This window comes from Paralichthys olivaceus, chromosome 16, assembly GCF_024713975.1.
Source record: "Paralichthys olivaceus isolate ysfri-2021 chromosome 16, ASM2471397v2, whole genome shotgun sequence".
NCBI classification, from domain to species: Eukaryota; Metazoa; Chordata; class Actinopteri; order Pleuronectiformes; family Paralichthyidae; genus Paralichthys; species Paralichthys olivaceus.
The window spans coordinates 15,054,857-15,077,798 of record NC_091108.1 but is presented as its reverse complement, the minus strand read 5'-3'; the positions used below and the strand labels follow the sequence as shown (position 1 = coordinate 15,077,798).

The 22,942-nt window shown below is 40.8% G+C and overlaps 4 protein-coding genes across 9 annotated transcripts; all 4 read right to left on the bottom strand.

The window, feature by feature from the left end:
• Window positions 1-2,341: 2,341 nt before the first annotated feature.
• On the bottom strand, window positions 2,342-4,552 carry fbxo36b (F-box protein 36b). The gene is made up of 4 exons (XM_020103280.2): window positions 4,401-4,552; window positions 3,553-3,661; window positions 3,012-3,184; window positions 2,342-2,812 (listed from the first exon to the last, which is right to left on the bottom strand). The coding sequence occupies exons 1-4, from the start codon at window positions 4,494-4,496 to the stop codon at window positions 2,480-2,482; spliced, it is 711 nt and encodes a 236-aa protein (XP_019958839.2). The 5' UTR covers window positions 4,497-4,552; the 3' UTR covers window positions 2,342-2,479.
• A 332-nt stretch (window positions 4,553-4,884) lies between these two features.
• agfg1b (ArfGAP with FG repeats 1b) lies at window positions 4,885-13,146 on the bottom strand. 3 transcript variants are annotated; one of them, XM_020102978.2, is made up of 12 exons: window positions 12,811-13,146; window positions 10,692-10,785; window positions 10,295-10,410; window positions 9,198-9,336; window positions 8,928-9,084; window positions 8,637-8,744; window positions 8,128-8,263; window positions 7,788-7,867; window positions 7,588-7,680; window positions 7,204-7,362; window positions 6,556-6,650; window positions 4,885-6,371 (listed from the first exon to the last, which is right to left on the bottom strand). In XM_020102978.2, exons 1-12 carry the CDS (start codon window positions 12,975-12,977, stop codon window positions 6,312-6,314), a joined length of 1,404 nt encoding a protein of 467 aa, XP_019958537.1. In that variant the 5' UTR covers window positions 12,978-13,146; the 3' UTR covers window positions 4,885-6,311. The 3 variants fall into 3 exon arrangements, with proteins under 3 accessions (XP_019958537.1, XP_069368057.1, XP_019958546.1); XM_069511956.1 differs by having other exon boundaries at window positions 7,588-7,647; XM_020102987.2 differs by lacking the exon at window positions 8,637-8,744.
• A 159-nt stretch (window positions 13,147-13,305) lies between these two features.
• Window positions 13,306-17,905, bottom strand: LOC109639585 (probable flap endonuclease 1 homolog). Of its 2 annotated transcripts, none has more exons than XM_020103125.2 (11): window positions 17,621-17,905; window positions 16,425-16,491; window positions 16,076-16,178; window positions 15,761-15,815; window positions 15,576-15,637; window positions 15,331-15,467; window positions 15,094-15,154; window positions 14,872-15,003; window positions 14,632-14,777; window positions 14,376-14,520; window positions 13,306-14,141 (listed from the first exon to the last, which is right to left on the bottom strand). In XM_020103125.2, exons 1-11 carry the CDS (start codon window positions 17,700-17,702, stop codon window positions 14,085-14,087), a joined length of 1,047 nt encoding a protein of 348 aa, XP_019958684.1. In that variant the 5' UTR covers window positions 17,703-17,905; the 3' UTR covers window positions 13,306-14,084. The 2 variants fall into 2 exon arrangements, with proteins under 2 accessions (XP_019958684.1, XP_069368058.1); XM_069511957.1 differs by having other exon boundaries at window positions 14,872-14,958.
• A 26-nt stretch (window positions 17,906-17,931) lies between these two features.
• mffb (mitochondrial fission factor b) lies at window positions 17,932-22,810 on the bottom strand. 3 transcript variants are annotated; one of them, XR_002203414.2, is made up of 8 exons: window positions 22,653-22,792; window positions 21,781-22,002; window positions 21,318-21,496; window positions 20,946-21,037; window positions 20,622-20,792; window positions 20,217-20,292; window positions 19,570-19,771; window positions 17,932-18,111 (listed from the first exon to the last, which is right to left on the bottom strand). XR_002203414.2 is itself a non-coding variant. In XM_020103163.2 (7 exons), the coding sequence occupies exons 2-7, from the start codon at window positions 21,995-21,997 to the stop codon at window positions 19,640-19,642; spliced, it is 867 nt and encodes a 288-aa protein (XP_019958722.1). In that variant the 5' UTR covers window positions 21,998-22,002; window positions 22,653-22,810; the 3' UTR covers window positions 17,932-19,639. The 3 variants fall into 3 exon arrangements, 2 of the variants coding, with proteins under 2 accessions (XP_019958722.1, XP_069368059.1); XM_020103163.2 differs by having other exon boundaries at window positions 17,932-19,771; window positions 22,653-22,810; XM_069511958.1 differs by lacking the exon at window positions 22,653-22,792 and adding an exon at window positions 22,090-22,301 and having other exon boundaries at window positions 17,932-19,771.
• Window positions 22,811-22,942: the final 132 nt, after the last annotated feature.

The window sequence follows — 22,942 nt, the reverse complement described above, 5'->3', positions numbered from 1 at the left end:
GGAGGGAGTAAAGGTTAAGATGAACAGAGCATACTCATCCTATTTTCCACATGGCCCACTACATGGTCTTTACGTGGTCTGACTATATCCAATTATGGCCTCCCTTCAAGCTTTCCACAAAAAGAGGCAGTAGATGGAACATATTCACAGCCGAGCAGTGGGTAACGATCACAAATGAGTGGTGCAGAGAGCTAAACGCTCCATTATCGCCCCTGCAAGACTGCAATGTGTCTCAGAGTCTGTGGTCTTTCTCTATTATAATGATTTCATGTCATTTTAAACAAGGAATTAAGTGACCATAGACATTAATTAACCCGAACCCCAACACAACCACATGCACTATAAAGGGTTGGATGCAAGCAGCAGGGGCACTAAAACACTCTACGATTAAGTAGCACTATATTTTACCAGGGTTTATCTAAGTTTCAGCAAGTTAAATTTAGGACTTTTCAAGACCTTTTTTTTTAGGCCCTAATCAATAAAATTTGATATTTAGGAATTTTGGAGGCTCAGAATTACTCGTATTTCCCATTTGCTGAAGATAAAGTGAAGTAGCTGAGAGAATAACCCTGGAAATGCCACATTATTTTTAAAACTATAGGAGGAGACGGAAGGAATCCATAGTCTCTCCCACAGCTGAGCTGGAAGTAGTCACATTACTCACAGAGACATTACAAACTATGCATGTACATTTCACTTAAAAAAAATAATTTTAAAGCACAACAGGGAGCATTAAATGTTAAAATAATGAAGACCTCCCTTAAAGTACATCATATTTAAACCTTTTTAAGACTTTCTCAGACCCTGTGTTGGGCCAATACCAGATGTAGAGTTGCTTGGTAGATGAAACAGAGTCCTTGTTGTGACTACTTCTCTCAAAGTTCATGTGGCTCAAAAAGGTCAGTGACTGACTGTTTTATTAGGTCTGAGGTCAAAATGCTCTGGACCCTGCTGTGAAGAGGGAATGAACTCTAAACAGTGAGCTGGAGCAGTAAGATGTAGGACTGAAACACAGAGCATGACTGCTCAAATGTGTAGTGAGTGTTTGCAAGGAAATAACCCCACTGATAAAACTGTCTCAAGCATCTAAGTGCAAGGATATTTATCTGCAATATTTATGTCAGAATCCAGTTTTATTTGTCCTTAATCAAACTTTTCCAGCATTTTGGGAAATAAAAAAACTCCATAGTGACACTTGGCATATCTACCAGCATACAGAGCATATCCCAACATACAGCAAAGCAATGCAAGAGTCTAGTGATGATGTCAGTGTGAGCTCAACACAGGATGGACCATTAGCATTGGCAGCTTGTGCCCCCTAGGGGACTGTGTTTCCTATGTGCACTGCACTCACGATCCCATCAAAACTCACTGACATTACCTGTGTCCTCCAGGAATCCAAATCCAATATATAGATGATCAACAGCTCTGAAACTGTGCTCGTCATTACTTTATATTTTAGATATACTTTTTTATGACCCTGTGAATCAATTATCAATGATTGTGTCTTAATGTTATTACAGCTGCATTTACAGTACTGATTATTTTTAAAACATTTTATTTACTGATGCTTTTGTTTTTGTAACTTAAAAACCTACAATCATTAGCAAAAATGTTATAATATCAGCCTATATATCAAAAGTATGTATATCATGCTGGTAGGAAACACTTCTACTACTTGATCAGGTGTTGATCATTCATTATACATTATCACATCATTATATTTAGTATTAGTTACCATGATTGTGTTTCCTCGATACTTCCTCGACTTTGCTCAGACGAAGTTCAAGAATGACAGTAGCCACACACAGTATAGCTGTGAACAACTTTATTTCTAAATTGACAACTTAAAATATTCTTTACTGTAACTTTTATATTATAATGTGCAATTAATATAGGTACCATTTCCTCCTATATATTTGTTGTTCTTATTAATGTCTATTAAGTCTGAATAGTCATGGCACAGTAGAAATACAAATAAAAATAATTCCCAAATATCCAGTAATTAATATCTAACAAACCTTTAAAAAATACATATGAAGAGAAGTTGGATGGTTGAGGAATGTGTATAAATGGCATACAAATGAAAGCCCTGAGAGAAATTGTTTTCTCAGTACAAAGTTAGGATTTGACAAAAAGCTCAGAGGTCCAGTATGCAGGATTTAGGGGGATCTATTAGGAGACATAGAAAATAATATTTTCCAATGGAGTCTGTCATGTAGCACCACAATGGCACTACAGGAGAGAGGACCTCACCTGAAGGCCACTGTAGATTCTCAAACACAGTATGATAGGCTTACAAAGAGAGGGTGAAATGAGAGGTTGTGGTTGCAATATGCAACTTCACCATTAGATGCCACTGAATCCAACTGAACCTTCAGCTAGGTGTCATGTGTTTGTCTCAGTACTGTTGTCTCCTTTACCACTACTCAGTGCAAAACTCTGCACTGGTGTTTCCACCTCACAGCACCTCATATCCTCACTGACTGGAATCAGAGGCAGCCTCAGGTTCAGGGCTGAGTTCAGGATCAACATCACAGCAAGAGTTGTTGTCAAAGCCAATGATGCCATGATGACATTCTTCCTCCGAACTAGACGTCTGGATTGGTTCTGAGCTTTCACCAGAGACTTGTCCGTCCCGCTGCTCCTCGATCTTTAGCCTCCTGCGGCTGATCTTCTTCTGCAGCTGTAGCTTGCTGGTGAAGAAGATGTTGCGCCAGCCCTCCTCAAGAGCCAGAGACTCCACGTCAACTGAAACTGTGTTGCAGCGCCGCCGCACTGCCTGCTCCCAAAACTCCTTTGACCCACATAGCTGAAATGCAAAATAAGAACAAAAAACCTGATTTTGTTGCATTGAACAATACACACTATTTTAGATTTTTTTTTAATAGTGTATTCAGAAGAGACGGGGTAAAATAAAAAAATGTGCATTAATGAAACCTTAAATAATAGACTTTCTTATCTCAGGATACAATTTACTTATCATTTGTTTTGTGTCTCAATAAACTCACCTGCCTGAACTTACGTGACGTCCGTGCAAGCTGACCCACATCCTCTAGTTCAAGATAATTTATTATCCACAGAAGCAAGGAGTCAGGCAGGTGCTCCAGATAATCATAATGGCCTTGGCACAGACCCTTGGTGTACTGCAAGATTTGACGGCCGAAAACCATACGGACCTCGCCTGGGAAGAAGCCTGTTATTTTAGCTGTCATTTATACACAAGCATTCGATTTGTTCTCACATCAAATATTCACAAGGCTACAAATATAAATATATACCTAAAACACTGTATCGTAAAAAATCACCCATTTATGTACATTTATACTGTAAACGAAACTTGCTCAAATTATGTATAATGTTCTAAGCTTATCAAAGTCCAGGGTTATTAGAAAATCGATGATGTGTATTTAGGAATAAATTATAGACTAAGCTAATAACATAACCAGTCTGTTCGTTATTAATCTACAACCATGCACGGAGGAAAATTGGGAGATTTGTGGGATGTTGGTGAAAACACAGCTCTGACTGTGTGTTCCCTGAGGTCCTTACTCTGCAGCCGAGTGTTGTCCAGAAACTCCTCGTGAGAGTCCCTCAGCTCCCCAGGCTTGGCGTACCTGTCCACAGCTCTCGCAGATATCGTCCACCATCTCCATATCACCTGGAAATGACAGGTCAAAGTGTATAGTTAGAAATATTTGAACAAGAAAACCCACAGCAACCAAACAGTGTTCAGGTTGTATAAATAAATCCACAAACCAGATCAGTTAGCATTCTCAACCAGATGGTTAGAGTCATTATAGGATGAGTAACAATCATTATAGGATGAGGTCCTCGTTGTAATGATAGGAAAAGCATATTTACAGATGTAACAGATATCAGGGTTCTCACTCTTCTTGAGAAATCATGTCCCAGGAGATTTAGCACCATGAAGATAGCCACTGTAGCTGGAACCACAAAAGTGTGTGTGTGTGTGTGTGTGTGTGTGTGTGTGTGTGTGTGTGTGTGTGTGTGTGTGTGTGTGTGTGTGTGTGTGTGTGTGTGTACTCAATCATTTTAAGTACAGATCTTTGGGCCAGTCCTCACTTTCTCCGGCTGGTTTGAGGATCAAGACTTGCTTTTAAGGGTTAGGGTTAAAATAAGATCAGGGCCAGACACTCAGTTGTGATGGTTAAGATTAGCACAAGGGGCCAGTCCAGAATAAAATAAATAATATGTAATTAGTCATGGTAAAGATAAGATTGTGTTTAGACTGTCTGCGTGTGTGTGTGTGTGTGTCCACGCTAACGTTAACCCTGCTATGATTGTAGCTAGTCGAGCTAACTTCAGCTGAGTTCTTCAGTGTCTCCACGTCAGCAGCACGAGAGAGAAGAACCTCCCGTGCTTCCATCGGTACTCACGTGTGACTTGGTGACAGTTAGATAGTAGAAGTTCTTGTTGGGTGGAGGTCCTTGTCCACAGATTTCCAACAGAGGGTCGGGAAGAAGGGACGCCATGTTGAAGTTTGGGCGTTGTCGTGGCAACCAGGCTTTCCCAATCAAGGAGGGCAGAGTTGGCGTCTTTCTTTTTTATTCAAAGTTAAATTATAGAAAATGTAAAAAAAACATCTGACAAGCTTTGGAATTAATGGCCACGGTTTCATGATATAACTTTTATATAAAAATAAAGATAAGGGAATTCACTGGTGTTTATTAGCTGCAGTATAGAAGTAATTCAGAGGATTGGAGGCTTTTTCAAAACATGTTCTTCTTAAAAGATTAGTTTGAGTTATTGCTCAGTTTGTGTGTTTAAAAAAACAACTTTCATAAAGGGGATTGATTCGTTTCTTCATCATTCTGAATGATTAAGAATGGCACTATAGTAACAAGTTACACAAAGTCATTATTGTAGTTAAAAATCTTTTAATTTATTTATACATATATTTATATATGTACACATTTACTTACCAATTCTTGTAAAGACAAGAAACACATTGTCAAATGTATTGTTAGTCATTGGTGGCACAGTTAAGACCCCAGTCCTCCAGAGACAGGAGGATCCAGTGATGTAATAATAATCCATAAATGAATCTGTTCTTTTCCTTTGCCCCATTTAAAGCAAACTGAGGGGAGAGTTTCTCCTCATCCTGTTCCTCTCTCCAAAAGCTTTTCAATCCGCAGGTAAAGAAGAAGAACGATTATCACAGGAGTGTGTTGAATACAACATAACGTACATCCCATTAGTGTCTTATTTTCAAATGTTGCACTTGTTTTTGTCTCAACAGTCTGGTAAACCTGTTTTCCCCCATCAGTAGGCAATGTCACCTACAACCATTTGAATAACAGTTTGTCTAAAGGGAAGAAACATCCCCACCCTGCGCTTTCCTAAAAAAAAATCTTTCCCTTCATCTTTTACAAAACAACTGAACCAAATATTAGATATCTGCTCCTCTGGCATCTTCAAACAGCAGCAGAGAAATCAGTGAACAATCTTATCAATGTTTCAGAGGAATAAGTAGCAGGACAAAGAGATACTCATCTCAGCGTCTGCGCTTCATTCCTGTTTGTGCTCTAATAGACGTGTCTGTCCCTTTCCCTTGTAGGCAGAGCATGTGATGTCTCTGCTACCTTTAAATTCAAATAGCTGTCCCATTTTTTTCACAATTTCCTAATTATCTGAAAGGACAACTATCATAAAAGTCCAGGATGAAGGCTGTGTCCCATCCACCTGCTTGGGATGTTATTCTAACTTCTGAAGATGTAGGTTTTGTTGCTTTGAGTCATATAAACTCTCTGAATCAGTAAGTTAATAAAAAGGACAGTTTTGCACCTTAATGCCAATATAGTAGCAATTATGCTAAAATAACAAATATAAATCCCATTTTGAAAATAAAATGCTTGCATCATCATTGCTGCTTCAAACAACAGATCATGGATTTGGATGGAACCCTGTTAATATTTTTAAAAGTGTATACCCTTACATAGCTTGTAGTGGTTGTAGTTTTTTTTTCCCCACAAGGTGTGTGTATACTCACCTTTTTTTTTAACTCAGTCTTTGTTATACGTAACATCTACTTAATTGCGATTACAAATGATATGCACAGAGCTTACAGTCATAAACAAAAAATAAAAAGCATATAATGTATATAGTCCAAATAATAGACCCTGCATAACAGTCCATTAGGCTTCAATATAGTCCTTTGTACTCCTTCATAGTGTTGTAAACGTTTTTATGAGTCTTTTTTTAAGAAATGTACGGCCACTATTTGTGTGGAACGGTGAGTTGCGTATGTGCTGCATGCTGCCCTCTGGTGGTGAGAACCTGGGGCTGTGCTACAGGAAAGGATTGGTGGATGAACCCCCTGAAGGAAATGACCCGGCTGGAGCACCCGCCTGAAATAAGATTAAAAAAAAACATAAATGTTACAAGAAAATCATTCCTTATAATCAAGTGTAATAAATAACAATGTTTTCATTGAAATTCATCAGTTCAGTTGTTTTCTTATAAAGTTCCTTTACAGTCTTATTCTTTCATTTTTTTACTTAGTTAGGAAAACAAAAGACCATGCACGCTCACCATGAAGGGGTTATTGGACATGCCAGGGCCAGTCATTGGCTGCCCAAAGGGCGTCATGGAGGGCTTGTTCTGACTGTAGACTGGGAATGCAGGGCCTAGGGGTGATGGAGGAAGATGGATTTGTAACAGGATGGTTGTGCACTTTCCAGCAGTTCAGTAATATGTAATGAGAATTTGTATTTTTCTTGTATTTCATTGCAACTTTTATCGACATGGTAAAAAGAGAAGGCCATAGAGTTACACAATAATTACAATAATTTACATTGACTCAGTTATTATTTTTCTACTTTAATGTAAAGAGGGGAAATAAAATGGAGGGAGTCAAGCCCCGGTGTGTCAGCTTGCATTCAGGTGTAAACAAAGCCTTCTGAGAGGTCAGATTATTTCATTTGGTTTTTGTGCTTTGTACAGAACACAGCCCTGAGGCTTTCTACCCTAAATGCAAACTTGTATCACTGTTCAGTAGCTGGCACTGAAAGATCACAATTTAACTATACTGCAGCCAGACTAAAAAACATTTCTCAGTGCAGAGGGTCATTGTCTAGATAAAAAAAACATTTATATATATTTCATGCCGGGGGGATCACTGACAGGTACTGCACAGGTTGAACATGGTATGAGAAAAGAGGGGTGCGGGAGGCCACTAACCATTAGACTGAGGGTGGTAGGCCCCCGGTTGAGCGTAAGGGATGGGGGCCTGGCCGGGGAATTGCTGCTGGAAGTTTCCACTGAAACTGGTCGGGAGGCAGTAGGAAGACGCACTCCCAAAGCCGGCGGGCATGCTCATAGAGCCAGTACCAAAGGAGGCTACGAGACACACAGAGCATGTGTGTACAGTGAATGCATGCACACACACACACACACCCACAAGATACACACAAATACACACAAGGAGCACATTCTAAATACTATGGCAAATCACAAGGTCAATGTAACTGAGTTACATTAAAGCAACACAAATCTCTGAGAAATAAAACTCGTCTTATTAAAAAAAAAAAAAACTAATTTATGCATGCACACACATAGACACACCTGCAGCTGGAGCTCTGCCATTGGTCTGGAAAGGGTTGGTGGCCATCTCCGGGGCAACAGCTGCAGCAACAAAGGGATTTGTGGATGGGATGGCTGGATGAAATATAGGAGGATGTAACTAAATGAGTCTTGGAACTAAATGAGAAAATGTTTTCATGTCATTCTGTATGCATCACATTTGGAGTAATCATTATAACCACCTCCGAAGCCAGGCTGCAGTGTGGGTAACACAGGTGCATTCTGGGCTGGCGATGAACCAAGCACTGGTCCAAAAATGTTCCTGTAAAGACGAAGCCAAGATTATATGCAGTACTCTAATAAATCGTTCACTGACACTTTTCAGTGGAATTTCTTGACTGGATTAGAGCATTTAAGTTCATGCATAAGTAATATGATCAAACACCATCTCACCATGTGATAGTTATTCAAAAACACTGTGCATTCAGTTAATCGAATCAATGTAGTGTCTGCACATTAGATCCCAGTATGCAGAGGAACCTCATGTAGGAAATAAACTGTCTCTGATGAACTGTCTCTCACCCACTGCCTGAGGACACAGAGGAGCTGAGCTTGTTGTCTAACTCAGCCAGAGCAGCATAGCGGTCCTCTGAGCAACTCCCTGTGTGGGACTGAGTAGGGACGGCACTAGACACTGACGGGATTGGCACACCTCCGCCTATCGACAATTAACAAAAAATAAATAAATACTCTCAGAGCCGTAAACACAAACACAGGCACACTCAAATAATAATAAAAGAGGAAACAACTGATAACTTGGAGAAAATGTATTTGTGACATACTGCAATTATCTTAGGTTTAGATCCAAGGTTCAGAATTAAATGTCCAGCTGAAAAGACGAAGGCAAAAACTTCTGGATTTCTTAATTGCTCTTAAAACCTTTAAAATATCCATGACCGGTACATGCTAGGAATATCTTTACAGCACAGAGAGGTTGTTCCCCAGTGGACACAGTAGAAACAAAATGGATATGAAAAATACCAGGGGGAGTGTGTGTGGAGAGGGTGGAGACAATGATAGGGAGGGGGTACCTGATGAAAAGGACTTTGAGGGGGGTGACGTGCTCAGATGGGATGGAATTGCAGTGTTTCCAAATGCATCAAAGTTGGCAAAGTTGGTGTTTGAATTACCCTGAGGTGCTGCAGCCACACACAAGGAAAAATTACCACAGGCGTTGGATGTGGAAATAAAAACAATGGCAGGACAACGCATGGGATGATGACAAACCAAAGAGCACATACTGCTAAATATTAATATTAATCTTTATTAGTCTGAGTGACATTTTGAATGTTTTGGAACCTTTGAGAGAAAAGTTTTTTTACCCGACTGGCTTGGAAAATGTGCAAAGTTGGCAAAGTTGGAAGAGCTGGCAGTTTGAGTGGGTGGAGCAGCAAAGATGTCTCCTCCCAGATCTGAGAGCAAGTCAAACTTCTTCTCCTGAGCGGCGCTGTGAGCTTGCGAACGACTTAGCCCTGGAGACTGGGCGGTAATAGAAGTAGAAATCAAGGTTTCTGAACATTTCTGCAACTCATTTCCAAAATTAAAAAGACCAAGGTGATATTAAATGGGTAATAAAAAAAGGCTCATGTTACCTGGCGCAGAGGTGTTTTGTTGAGCTGCAGGGTTTTAAGAGGTTTCACTTCTGGGGTGCTGCCAGTGCTGCTGGCTGAGGAGCCCGACACAGAGGCCTGGACGCTTGCTACTGCTCTTGCCTGGTCTGGAGGAACATACCTGGATGTTCAGGAAAGAGCATCGGCACAAATGTACAAACATAATTTGTCAAAAAAAGATAAAGCTTTTGTGACATGATCTCACTAGAGCGGCTTTCAGACATGCACTGAACCCCAGAGATTCTACACATTTCATCTGCGGTGTTACAACCCGGCGATGGCGTCGATGTGCTGTAAACAAAACCACATGATCTCTGCAGCGGAATTACTACGTTACTTCCTGGCTCTGTCCGCTGCACCACCCCTCGCTGGAAGAATGTGAAGAATTTGTTGCTGTGAACGTGCCTGTGCAGAGAACCTCCTGCCGTTTTGCATGAGCATAATGCAAACCATGGATTAAGTCCAGAGGATTGGGTTCGGGCAAGTCATGTCTGAACTCGGCTTAGGTGAATAAATTGCAAGAAATACACTTTTTGGGTGTTTCTTCAATTGATTTAACTGATGCTAAAAGTTTCAATCTGATCAATTTGTACTTTCTTTTAAAAAAAGAAGTGTTCAAAAGTTGTGCTTTTTTCCTCCAATGCTGCTCTTACAGGAAAGTGACACGCGAGCATAAAAAGTCCCAATGAAGAGCACGCTATCAAACTGAAAACATATGGTTAACCAAGTCCATAACTGCTCAATGGTTTTTGGCAGATGTGACACTTAACTCTCAGAACTCTTTCCCGCTGCATCACAGTTGATCGTAACACGCCAGCTTTACTGAATTAACTATTTTTGAAGTTGTCTTTTTGGTACTGTTCAGGAATTTATCACCTTTCCAACTGAATTATTTAAAGCAATGTGCACCCAAGTACAAACATTACTTAAATAAACCATATAGCCATTAATACAATGGGTCTCCAGAGTATAAAGAACTGGAATAAGTGCAGTCATGAATGCTGATCCTGATTTGTTAATTTAACATTGGGTTTTACTTTAGACAAAACTTATTTATCAAACAAACAAAAATATGTTACCATCTTTTCTTTTCGTATTTTTCCTGAAGGAACTCTTTTACTTTCTGTGGTTCTCGGAAATCTGGAACAACTGATGTCCTGTCGTCATAGAGGCCTAACCAGATGTGTTTACAGACCTACAGGGGGGGCAAGGAATGAGGAGAGTGGGTGGTAGGGAAAGATTGGGGTGGGGGTGGTTGCAAAGCCGGGAGAGAGGTGAGAGAAAGTAAAGGGGAAGGGGGGAGGGGATGACAAGAAATTGGAGAGAGAAAAAAGGGAAGAGAGGTATGCCAATAAAGTTGACTAAGCAGGACTAAAAAATGCCAAGATGCAAATTCAGAATAAAAGACAGACAGCTGTGAAAATAATGTTTCACAGTGTGCTTCTGAGTCATTTCTTGGTAAAGTGTCTATGGTACCTCATTGCTGTGTTTCTGTAGAAACTCAATTTCCTGCTGTGTAAACGTGGTCATAGAGATGGACTTCACTCTGTGTGGAGGATTCAGTCCTCGCCTGTAGGTAGAGGAGGTCAATGTTAGCTCAAAACAAGAGCAGCAGGATGAAACACACAAGTCAACAAAAAGCCAAAACACAGATGGTCATTTACATTTTCTTTTCAGAGTGAAACGTGTATGACTAATTCAACACCACTGGGAATGTAGTGTTCAAAACCTGGAGCTACAGAGTTGCATGAGTGCAAACAACCAACAAGTGTTATTTCACCAGTTTATGGCAGATTGATGAAGTCAAAACTGCTGCTGAGAAAGAAAATCCCATCCTATCAGGGTTAGTGCCTGAACAGGACGTGGGCAACTAACAAAAAATGATAAAATGAATTTAGATCAGTAAAGAGAAATCCTGCTGCACTCTGTTACAGGACAAAGGCTGAAAATGTCCTGGTGTGAGCATCAGAGTGCAGAATTTGTGGTATGGTTTGAAAAGTGCTGCTCACTGCAACTTGAGAGTTTTAACAGTTTTATAAAGCAGAATGAAGTAAAACTATAGTGTCCAGATATGTAAAGCTGATAAAGACTATGTAGAACTTAGGCTGTAACTGTTACAAAATGTGCTCCAAATAATACAAACTTCAAGAAGGTGAATAATCATGTAATCAATTATGTTTTACTGAAATGTGTGATGTTTAAGTGGCACATTTGTTGATCAAAACAACACAATAGGGAAAAAGGTCCAATGGGATATTAACACTTTTATAAGCACTGTTACAGAATTCATAAACTAAAGCCTGCGCAGTAACTTTCATTCATTAAAACATGTTTAACATACTGACAGCGAGATCAGCAGAAATGTTTCCCTCCATGTGATCAACTGAGAGAGTGTGAGACAGGATATTGCATAAATCAGATTCCTCATCTGAATGAATCCTGGTTATGATTTCACAACAATCTGCGTCTCTTAGGAAGAAGCGGTTTCATCAGACGCCAGCTAAAGGATGAGCCACTGCTCTGTCTACGCCTCTCAAGTACCACAACGAACAAAATAAAAAAAGTATTATAGAAAAAACAAATTACACTGTAAATTAGAAACTTTTTCATCATTCAAAATCCAAAATAATTAACAAAACTTGAACAAGAAGTTTTTCATTTAAAATCTTGTAGTTGCTGTTAACTGTGACCAGCCCAAGGCACATGACTGTGCAACAGTCATGCTGTGTAAATCTACATCATGATATGCCACACCTTCGGGTGGATCTCGTCAGAGGAAGAAGTGCTCACTTTAACAAATTGGATTTTAACAGAATTCGAGAGAAATCTACTTTTGTGTGCTTTAAAAAGACGGAGATCTCAACTCAAAGGAGCAAAAACAACAGTGTTGCATTTATACTTTAGTTCAATACACTTCCAAAGAATAGTCCCACCCTGCTACTGCTTATCTTGAGGTGTGTGTGTGTGTGTGTTTGCATCATGCCTTTCCAGCTAAAGTTCAAAAAGAGGAGGCCCCCCAGTGACACGGTGTTTTGAGGCAGGTTGATCAAATATTTGACAGGCAGGTATATGAACATGACCTCGACCACAGGCAACAACACAATGTAGGGACCCACACTGAGACTGGAAAACTTGAAAATGAGTGAATAAATGAAAAGACGATGAAGGGTTTGATGAGTAGAAGAGATTCCTACACACTCATCTGTAGTTAGTGATCTCCAGCACCATCACCAGAACACCATGCGGGGACATGTCCCTCAGTTACAGACCGGTTGGCGGCTCCACACCTCACTAACACACTTCATGTTGGTTTCCCCTTTAATGTGTCACCCGTCTGTGTAGCATCTTATCACACCGAGGTCAAAACTATGAACAAAGCGAACTGCTGACATCACGGAGCCTAGCCCAGCGGCCTGGAGCTGAACCGGCTGCAGGGTTTACCTGTCCCGACTCTGACGCTAGCTAACGAGCTAACGGTACCGCCGAGTCAGAAATGGACCGGGACACTTCCACGGAGCGACAGCGGCGCCGTGTCGCTCCCCGGCGGACACTGTGAGCAAACAAACATGACACTTTAAACCAGGCGGTAACTCACAGGATGCCGGAGCAGGTGGTGCAGACGAAGGAGCCCACCGTCATGTTGACATAGGTCGGGCCGCGCTGGTCGCAGTCGAAGCATTTCCTATTCGCGGGCAGGCTGGTCATTTCCCGGAGCATCTTCAAATGAGTCTCCTCCTGCTTTCGCTTCGCGCTCGTCGCCATGGCCGAACACCGCGGGCCGAGAACACCAGGGGGGGGGGTGGAAAAGTTCTGGTCGAGGTACCCGGGGAAGGGTGGGTGTCTTCGGGGCAGACTTGCCGCGGCGGTGACCAGGCAGACACCTTCTATCACAGACAACTGACTGTTCTTCTACACGGAGAAAGTGAGGAGCAGAGCAGCCGCACCGCCTCCAGCGCCACCTGTTGGTCCGGAGTGATATCTCGAATTTTGATTGGAAATACTCAAGGGAAAATATATAAAAAATTAAAAAACATCTGACTGGTGTATTTTGTGTCTGCATCCAATTTTACTCTTAATAAAAAACATCACACAACTAAACAATTATTTTAATTAAAACTGCAAACATGTTCTGAAAACATAACACAATTGTACAATGGTCTGTGTATACCACGTCTTTTCAAAATAAGGCAAAATGTTCTTGTTTTCATGGATTTAAACATCTCACTATCTCTTTATTCACACGTGATACCACATTAGTGCACGTTTTGAAATTCTGGTCCCTGCCTCGGCATCCTTTGCAGAACAGGTGCTCATTGAATATCTAGTGATGAGACGTCCCCCTGTCTCCAGTTTTGGCTTAGGGGAAGTCCTCTCTTACAGTGACCGCACTGTTCTCTTTCATTGCTGTCTGCTGCCTGCTCTGGCTTTTCAGGAAACTGCTGGATGCACTGAGGCTCTGCTCAGTGATATGCATTTCCGAGACACTGCTGTTCAGACAGGATCAGATTATTGTATTGTCAGTGGGGGTAGTTCTCCCATGCACTGACACTAGTCTTGATGTTAGTGTCTTGCAAGATGCCTGTTTCAGCTTCTTCTAATTGGGTGAAAACTAAAAGTTAACACACAGTACTGTTTAAATGCAAAACCACAATCTAACATAAAGCGTTAAGTCGAGACAGTTGTGATTGAATTAAAAATTTGGGCTGGATTTCCTCTTAGCACAGGAATGTAGCATATTATTATAGTATAGTATAACAACAGATTTGTGAACTGTCTGTCAACTTGGTACATAATTCTTGGACAGATCTTGACATGGAGATTAATGAAAAATGTCCTTTCGTTTGTCGGAAGAGACAAGCGGCAGCATTCTTATGTTGACTTTGGTCTCTTTCTGTTGCTTTTTGAAGATTCTGCAGCTTCCAAAGGCTGGAGGGAGAAAGACAGAGCAACTATTGAGACAGATCAACACACCAGATTTAAAACCACTGAAAAGCCCTATTAATGGTGTTTTTTTCTTCAAAGACCAAATGTTTCCTGCTCGATAGCTGTTTCATGATTAATCCAAACATATTAATAGTCATTTTAAATTCTTAAATGCAATCATCAGTATTTTTGTGTTGAATTAAAATAATATTTTTAATGATGACTGATTATAGTCACCTTCACCCTCTTTCTGGTTACTCTAAAGAAGTCCTCCATTTGGGTTTGCCTGCTGCGTCCTGTTGCTTTTTCATTTTTTCGGTCCTCTCGCTTGCTTTCCCGTGTCTGACGGAACTTTTCCATTCGACGACGCACCCTCTCCACCCTAAAAATATGAATACTTACTATTCATTCAAGTCTGTGACAGACAAAGAGGCATGAAGAAGTAGAAGCTGGGTTTGAGAAAAAAAAGTAAAAATCCATGATATGCACGTACTTAACATGTGTGACTTGACAGAGAAACCCAACCAAGGCTTCTTCATCTGGCTCCGTCCAGACCAGTTCAGGGGCTACAGTCTCTTGTGCATCCAAAAATACCTTTCGTGCTTCTTTGTACTTCCAGAAATTTGGAACAGGATGAGTCTGACGAGAAGCAGGTATAGGTTTTTTTTTTTTTTAGATCCTACAGTCTTTGGCAAAGCAATGCACAGAAAGAACAACAAAGACCATTGAGTACCTGTCTGTTGATATGCAAGACCACTTTCTCAATGGTACGGTGCTCCTGGATCAGTGTCAGAGCTCTTCTAGGACCCAAACCAGTTATCTTATCACAGTAGTCACAGCCCAACAAAATACAGAGGTCAACAAACTGGGAGAAATAAGCAAAAGAAAGAAAGTCAAAGTACCCATTTGTGTTTCTACAAGGTATGATGTTATATTCAGAATATTTGAATCTCACCTCCTCATGACTGATTTGGAGTTTCTCTAACAGCTTGGGTAAAGAATATTCAGTAACTTCACTGTAAAGAATTAGAAATTCAAAAGTTGAGCTTAGTATTAAAATCAATTTGGAAACAACCCGGTGAATCCTTCAGTTTAGATAAGAGATAAGATTTTTCTATCAAGAACTAAAAGGCATGAAGGTAAAAATATTTATCAACCTAAATTTCAACAATGTGCAATAGACAGTTCTCACCTGTCCTTCTTGGCGTTCAGCTGACGAATAAGAGTATTGGCTCCAAACGCCAGCGTGTCCATGTCCTCTGATGCCACCGCGTCCACAATCCCCTCTCTCACCAGCCGGGCACACAGTGCCTCAGCGTCCCCTGGAGCCTGGAGCCCATCACAGAACAAGACAGGGGGTAAAAATGAAGAGTGCAAGACAGAAAGAAAAAGATAAACATGAATGAATACATGTTAAAACTGCTTAACAGATAATACCTGGACGGACGGTACTCCAAGAAGCTTCATGAGCTGGAGACAATCCTTGGTCTGGGATGATGCTTTTTTTCAGCACAAAAGAGTCAAGATTCACTTAAGAAGACATTTAAAAAATATGTGCAGTTCATATGATATATCTCAGAAATATAAAGACAAACGTGACTAAAGAACCTCCACTTTTATACCCGTTCCTGTGCAGTTGGGGAATTTCCAACCAGATGCTTCAGCTCGCTTCTCAAGCTGCAGGAAAAACAGGAGCTTGGATCAGTTGGGTCACTCTAATCCATCTGTATCACTTTACATCTGTGATACTGCACTATATAATCACTTCCTTCATGTTGATATTTTCTTCTGACAACACTTTTAAGACGACCAGTTCAATTGGTCATGTGAGCACAGAGAAGAATTCAGCTAAATCTCTTTTCAGACCAGTGACCGTCTTACACACCAGGAGGATATGTTCAGTACTAGGTCGGGTTAAAAAATACAGTCTCACTTACAACAGGTGTCTTTTCCTCAGGAGGCTTTCCTTCAAACACAAAGACTGGTTTTATGTCATGCTCCAGGAAGGTGAGTGTGCGGAAGAAGACACCGATCAGTGGGCTAGAGAGGAAATAACGGTTTTTTTCACACAGAATGAGCAGATAAGTGACAGAAGACAGAATTGCCTGTAAATCATAAGACAACGGTGAAGCCTTATTTTCATTGTTGACACTATGTCAGAAAAGGCTTGTTTCAACAGTGCGGTGGCAGTGGAGCTGCGTTATATTTCATTATTTTATGGACTGTTTCCAATATTGACAACAGCGCCAGAGAAGCTTAAGAAGAGAGGATCTTCCAGGAGCTCACCTTAGTGTTGGTGTCACTGCACGAAACTGGTTCACGATAATAGAGGTATCCAGAGCGATGACTTTTCCTGTTGAGTGCAGCATATCATCAGCATTGCAAGTACACAATTTCCATTAGGGATGAATAGCTTGTTCTACTAAATGTATACACTCTTCAAATAGATGTACACTCTAAAATACTGTTGCTTCTTTCAAACAAGCTGACCCCACTGTATTTCAGGGGAAGTATTAATATGTGGGCATCAATCCAGTACACAACTACCAAACTAAGGTCACAGTGGTTCATTTACAAGGCAGCAGATCGTCAGTTCAAACGTCTTGAGCTCTTGTATCTTCATACAATGTTCGCAGCAGCAGTATAAGCTGCCTGTAATGGAAATTGATTCTTAACGCTGAATTAAATCCTTACTAGGAACTTTATATTGAACACCCGTGACTGCTAATACTCTGGGATTTGTGTCCTTTCACCTTTCCTTTAAAAAGCTACAAAACCAGCTGTAAAAGACAAAACATTAGACAATTTACCTAAATAGTTTCAGCTTTATTAATCAAACACTTCATCAGTGACTATGTTCTAGTTTTAGCAGAGGTGGAGGAAGGTTGTCAGATCAATTACTGATGTCAAAGCAGAAATATCACATTTGTGGTAAAAACTTTTACTGCATTCTTTTAGAAATCCAGTGTCACAAGTATTCATGCAGAGTTGATCTTTTCAAAGAGTTTAAATGTTTTAGATACTGTTTTATTGATGTTATTATTATGAATGCAGCTGATCAGGTGATGTTAGCGTAAACTTATTTCAGTAGTTTTGCTCATTTAAAGCTGATTATGATTTGTACGTAAAATCTATCAACAGTAGTGGATCAAGTTATGTAGTAAAGTAGAAGTAGGAAGAAACAGACGCTAAATACTCGAACAAATACCTCAAAAGTACACAATTAAGTAGTCCTTAAATAAATTAAGTCAGCTTTCATTACAGTGGTGGCAACATTTTACTGCTTATACTACTTGTACTGATAGTTATTTTACTTGAGTGATACTTTTTTAATAAATCTGTTATCAAGTTAAACGATCAATAATCATAGTTAGCTTCCCGAAGCTATCACATGGCTGTATGCTAACGTTAGCAATAAGCACCATGCAGTGTTTACACAAACAAACCGTGCTGATAAAACAGACAGACACGAAGCCTGTTACCTGAGTAGTCACTGATGTCTTTGTGAGAGATGGCACCAGGAGCATCGAAGCGGATCAAGTCGGCCAGTTTCGTGATGCCCATCGTGTCGCACCACAACCAGCGCCACTGTTGTTACCTGTTAGCAACACTTCGGTGGCCGAAGATCAGACAGTCAGGTGTTTCGTCGGTTTCAGTGTCTGCTTGATGTTTGGTTTTATAAACGACTTCCTGTAAATGACTTCCTGTCAGAGTTTCAACCACTACTAGCTGTGTTTAAAAGGCGCTGGAGCAGCTTCCTTTGTTGCACATGAGCCGACACAACAGCAGGGGGCAGGGTTGTACAGAGGACAGAGGTCAACATCCATCATTTATTACAGCAAAAATATTTACAATAAATGTTTTCATATATTACAAAGAAAGTCAAATAATAAAAACTTAAAACTCCAGCTTTATGTGATAAGTACAGTGCGTGATAGAAGGAAATGGTCACTGCAACATTCTGCCGATGCCTCTGCAAAATGTGTGAGAAATAAAAAAATAATAATACATCGCTCTTCAAAAATAATGACATCAATATCTCATATACATATTCGTCTATTACACATGATTTTACATCACACTGTATGATCATCAAACCACAAAGTCCATGCTCTTTCTTTTTTTAGTCTTGTAGGTAACTTAGTGGAAAAAGAAGGAGAGGTCAGATTCTCAGGAAAAACAAATTGTAGAAACAGAATAGAAATACATAAATAATACACTGATAACCTCCACCTCCAGTGCCCTGCCCTGAAGTTCTGCTTCCCTATCACAATCTCTGGGCGTGTGACGGCCACAGAGGTGAATAATTAATAATGATATTCAAGACTACAACATTGCAACAATAGGCTATTCAAGTAATGTACACAAATGTTTTGGAGAACAAGAAAGTCATGGGACATTCAGGGTTAATGTTATGGCACCTCTAGATTTAGACATTTTATTTTGACACTTTGAGAATCATCACTTTTTTGACCAAACTGATGAACCTCAGGTCACATCTGAGGTTTGGTCCTGTAATTCTGGGCTTGGTTCCCAAATTACTTGTTTCCCCTTCAGATCATTCTTGTCCTGAGGCTAGTAAAGACTCATTACCTCCACCAAGCAGGTCATGTTTTCAGCCATCTATTTGTTTGTTTACCGACTGGTTTGGATTGTTTGTTTGTAGGTAAGATTACGAAAAAACTACTGAACGTATTTGCACGAAACTTGATGAAGGGATGGGATATTGGCCAGAAAAAAAATCCTCCTTACATCTGATGTAGAGCCAGTCAAAGAGGCAAATCCAGGGATGGAGGTTGATGGAAAAAAAATTTGGTGCAGCTTGATTGAATTCCAGGGGACTGTTGGGCCTTGGTGGCGGTATGTGCTCTACTGAGTGCCATGCTAGTTTCCAAACATTGTTTACTCTCACAAAGATGGAAAGCTCACTGTAACAGGATTTATAAAGCTGAGAGGTATAGTTGCCAACATTTAGCCATCTCTTTAATCAAAATCTCTGATAAATTGGTAAAGATTTGTCATTTCTGCTGATTCATGTCAGACACTACTTTACCACTTTAGACCAATAATAAATATGACCTGTATGACATTTAGTTTCTCTTAAACTGAAGTGAACATCATAGATGTTCAGATCATCATCTTCAGATTCAGGGTAGTGAAACACAGAGACTTCACACTTTAAAGTTAAGTTTGTTCCCTGTGCTGTGGCAACACCTCACCAACAATGACTTTGTGACTGAGTCTGTAGTTACAGTCTGCCATTGTGAAATTTTGTAACATTGAGAAGATATAGTAAACATTGTTGCGTGCTCTGGCTCAAGTTTTATCTTGACAGTGTTTAGGTTGAATTTCAAACATGTTATTTGCTATAAAAACATACAGGGTTGTGGTTTAGGACATTGCCAATGTTTATATAGTTTCCTGTGGTTACCTTTAAATTCCAGTAGCCCCCCTTGTTTTAATGGCTTCCAGTGATTTGGGAGGCTCACCCTTGTTCCATCTCAGCGACGGAACCAGATCCAGGTGTTTATGAGCCAGAACGCCACAGTAGCAGAGTAGAGGATCACCTCTCGCTTGGAGCGTTCTTTGTTTTCTTCCTCAAGCAGCTGCAGACGCCGGTTCAGCTTCACAATCTGAGTGATCACACAAACAAAAAGATGTTTTCTCTGTGTACAAGTGATGTTGCTGTGTCCATGCTAGAGCTGGGTAAGATATGATTAAGTTTCTATCTACGATTGCCGTTATTTAGGATTCAATTTAAATTTGAAGTATTCAAGACGATGTCAAAATCTATGATAAAAAATTTAAATCAGCCTCAGATCTGAAAAATCTGATCATTTTTTCAGATTTTCCATGGTTCTTTCTGTTCTCAGATCAGTTTATATCACTGTTAGTTTCAGAGAAAACCTTTGTGGACTTTCTTCCTGGCCCATGATGTGAGAAGTAATTGTATCTTTTTGTTTACGGTAACTAACACAACATGAGAAAATACCTCACAAAGGACACATTACCTACACCAAAGGAGTAGGGAAGTACAGCATATGTCCCTTAAAGTAGGCAGCCTGTGAGACGAATTACCTGTCGTCGTAGTGAGGAAGCGTCCACCAAGCCAGACTCATCAGGGTTTATATCCAGGGCCAAGTCCAGGTTTGTCCTTTAGAGATAAACATATCTCAGTTTAGCGAAAATTAGTCTGGCTTGAGGATTACCTGCAGAGCTACAAATAAAAACGAATTATGGTGACATCAAGACATTCATTCAATTCATCAAAATAAAAAAGTATCCTATTCTGACTTCTTACAGCTGCTCTCTCTGCTGTCACAGAAACTCCTACAGGCTGTTTGTCATCTTAAGAGATTTATTATGATGTTGACAAAATATCTCAACTTCATGAATTTTCACCACAGTAAGCAGCTGATTTTTTTCTGAGAAACTTTGTGATCACAGCGAGTTCAGAGAATTTCAGTGACAAAGAACAGACACCTGCGGTGGCTGTCATCCAGGACCTCAAGGACCTGCTGGTACGCCCGACGTGTTGTCGACTGGATGTAAGACAGGACCCCAGCAGCTGTAAACAGGTTGATACTTGCATCCTCGGGGGAACAGAGGGGGGGACATAAGCGGACTGGGGGAGCAGAGGGGGACGGGGTGACACTGGCAGAGAAATTAGTGTGGACATGAAAGGAAAATAAATTAGATTTTTTTTTTTTTGACACAAAGAGTGAAGGAAAAATAACTGACATGAAATTCTGAATGGAAAATAATCAGCAAAGCCTCGTAACATCTCAGATGTAGACGTTTTCTTACCTTATTTCACCTCTGCTGACGTGACTGCTGTGGCGGCCAGATATGTGCTCACTCGCACTACGTTCTCTTCGAGAGCGAGCATGAATGTGGCCCTGTGATTGATAGAAAAATTTAAATTGATGTCAGGATCAGGCTAAATGTTGACAAATTAAAACCATAACCATTAACAACAGAATATCACTATATCATTATTGTGGTTCATGCACAAAAGTCCCATGTTTTGTGACACTGTGTTTAATTCCAGGTTGCTAGCAGCATGTCCAGTGAATTTTGTAGTAGTGTACCACAATTTACTCTTAAATACAGTCAATTATATTCATAGTAATGAGCAGCATAAGGAACATTGTAAAGAAACCCTGACATGACCCTTACCGTCTGGCTGGGATTGTTCTGTGAGGAGGCAGTTTGCTCAGTGTCCAGAGAGTCCAGTGACTGCTCTGTGAGGGTGAGGATTCGTGGTGGGGCCTTCATGTTCAGGAGGTCCAAGGGTGGGACGGACTGAATCAGGTCTAAGTCTCTTGGACGAGCAAATCGAGGGTCAGCATCGTCACCTGTGGATGAAGTGACAAGGACAGGTGATCACAGTTGCAGCTTTCAGTGGGAGATAGTGGCTCAGTTGTGTGCTTGTTCTGGGTTTAATATTTTGCCCAGAACCAGGGCAAGGTGCATTTTCAGGTCTGTTAGTATGGAGAGATTATTTCTGATATGGAGTTAAATGCCCAGCATATTTATGTGCTTTATCCAGCATATTATATGGTGATGCATACATTGTCATTATCACAAACTGTACTTCTACTATGGAACCTGTTACTGACGTCCTGTCTCCGGTCCTCACCTGCAACAATAATCCTCTCAGGAACCTGCATCAGAGTTGTGTGAGTGAGCAGGGGCGGCTCAAGCGGAAAGGACCCAGTCTGGTTCTCTGAGGCCACTTTTAGCGTCTCAGGGATCCGCATGCGCTGGCTGATGCCTTCTGTGTACTCCAGCTCATAGTGGATGCGGTTCATCTCAGCCACCTCCGCAGAGGGGGAGGCGAAGGTTGGCCCACTCATCCAGCCTGTGAATGGGATGATATGGAAAAACACTTAAAATAGGAGATGGTGCTGTCAGTGGCAGGAGTGGCATGTGTAAAAAAAAGAATGACCTTAAGATCATAAGTGAGATATCTGCAGGTTTGCAGTCTGTCTGATTTTACGATGTCAGTAATAATCATAAAAAGTAGTGTGACTGTTTGATTTCAGTTCACAAATATGGCCAATGTATTCCTTTCCAATTGGCTCAGTGGCAGGTGGTACTGTCCTCCACTCGATCTCTGGCTCTTGTTGTAGGACACATCCCATAAATAACTGGGTAAGCCTGGTGACAAGGAGGTGGGTGGTGTAGCAGCCAAAGCAAAGGGATTGATATAAGAAATAGCATTACACGTTGTATTGCATTGAATTACATAACGCTGACATGAGGTGAGGCAGTTGTTGTCTCGTGGGTTTAACGTCACTGAATAAAAACCCACAGAAGACGCCAGGTCTAGAATGTACGTTAGCTAATATCAAGCTTATGTCTCTAGTCTGGTGTCTGATAAGCGTTAGCTGCTACGATTAGCAGATGTTGACTTAACCAAAACACGATAGCGAGGCTGTCTGTGGTAGCAGGCGGGCTAACCACAGCTATTTACGGCTTTACTCGGCTTTAGCTTCTGTGGCTACTTACCGGTAAGGTTTTAACAGCGGGGTTTAAAATGTCGCGTCTAAAGGTCGTTTATTCTGTAAAATCAGCGGCATTAACCGGGACTGAGGACGAGCGACACCGAGACACACACCGCTCCGGGCCAGTGTGAGGAGCTGCTGCACACAATTCACCCCGTGTGTCCGGGGGGCGGGGCTTATGAGCTACGTAGCCAGTAAAAGGGAGGGACACCCCACAGGGACCACTCGGGTTGAAAAACGAGCGCACACAAATGAAACGCTCAAACGAGTTTACACAAACCTTTAGTGATCTTT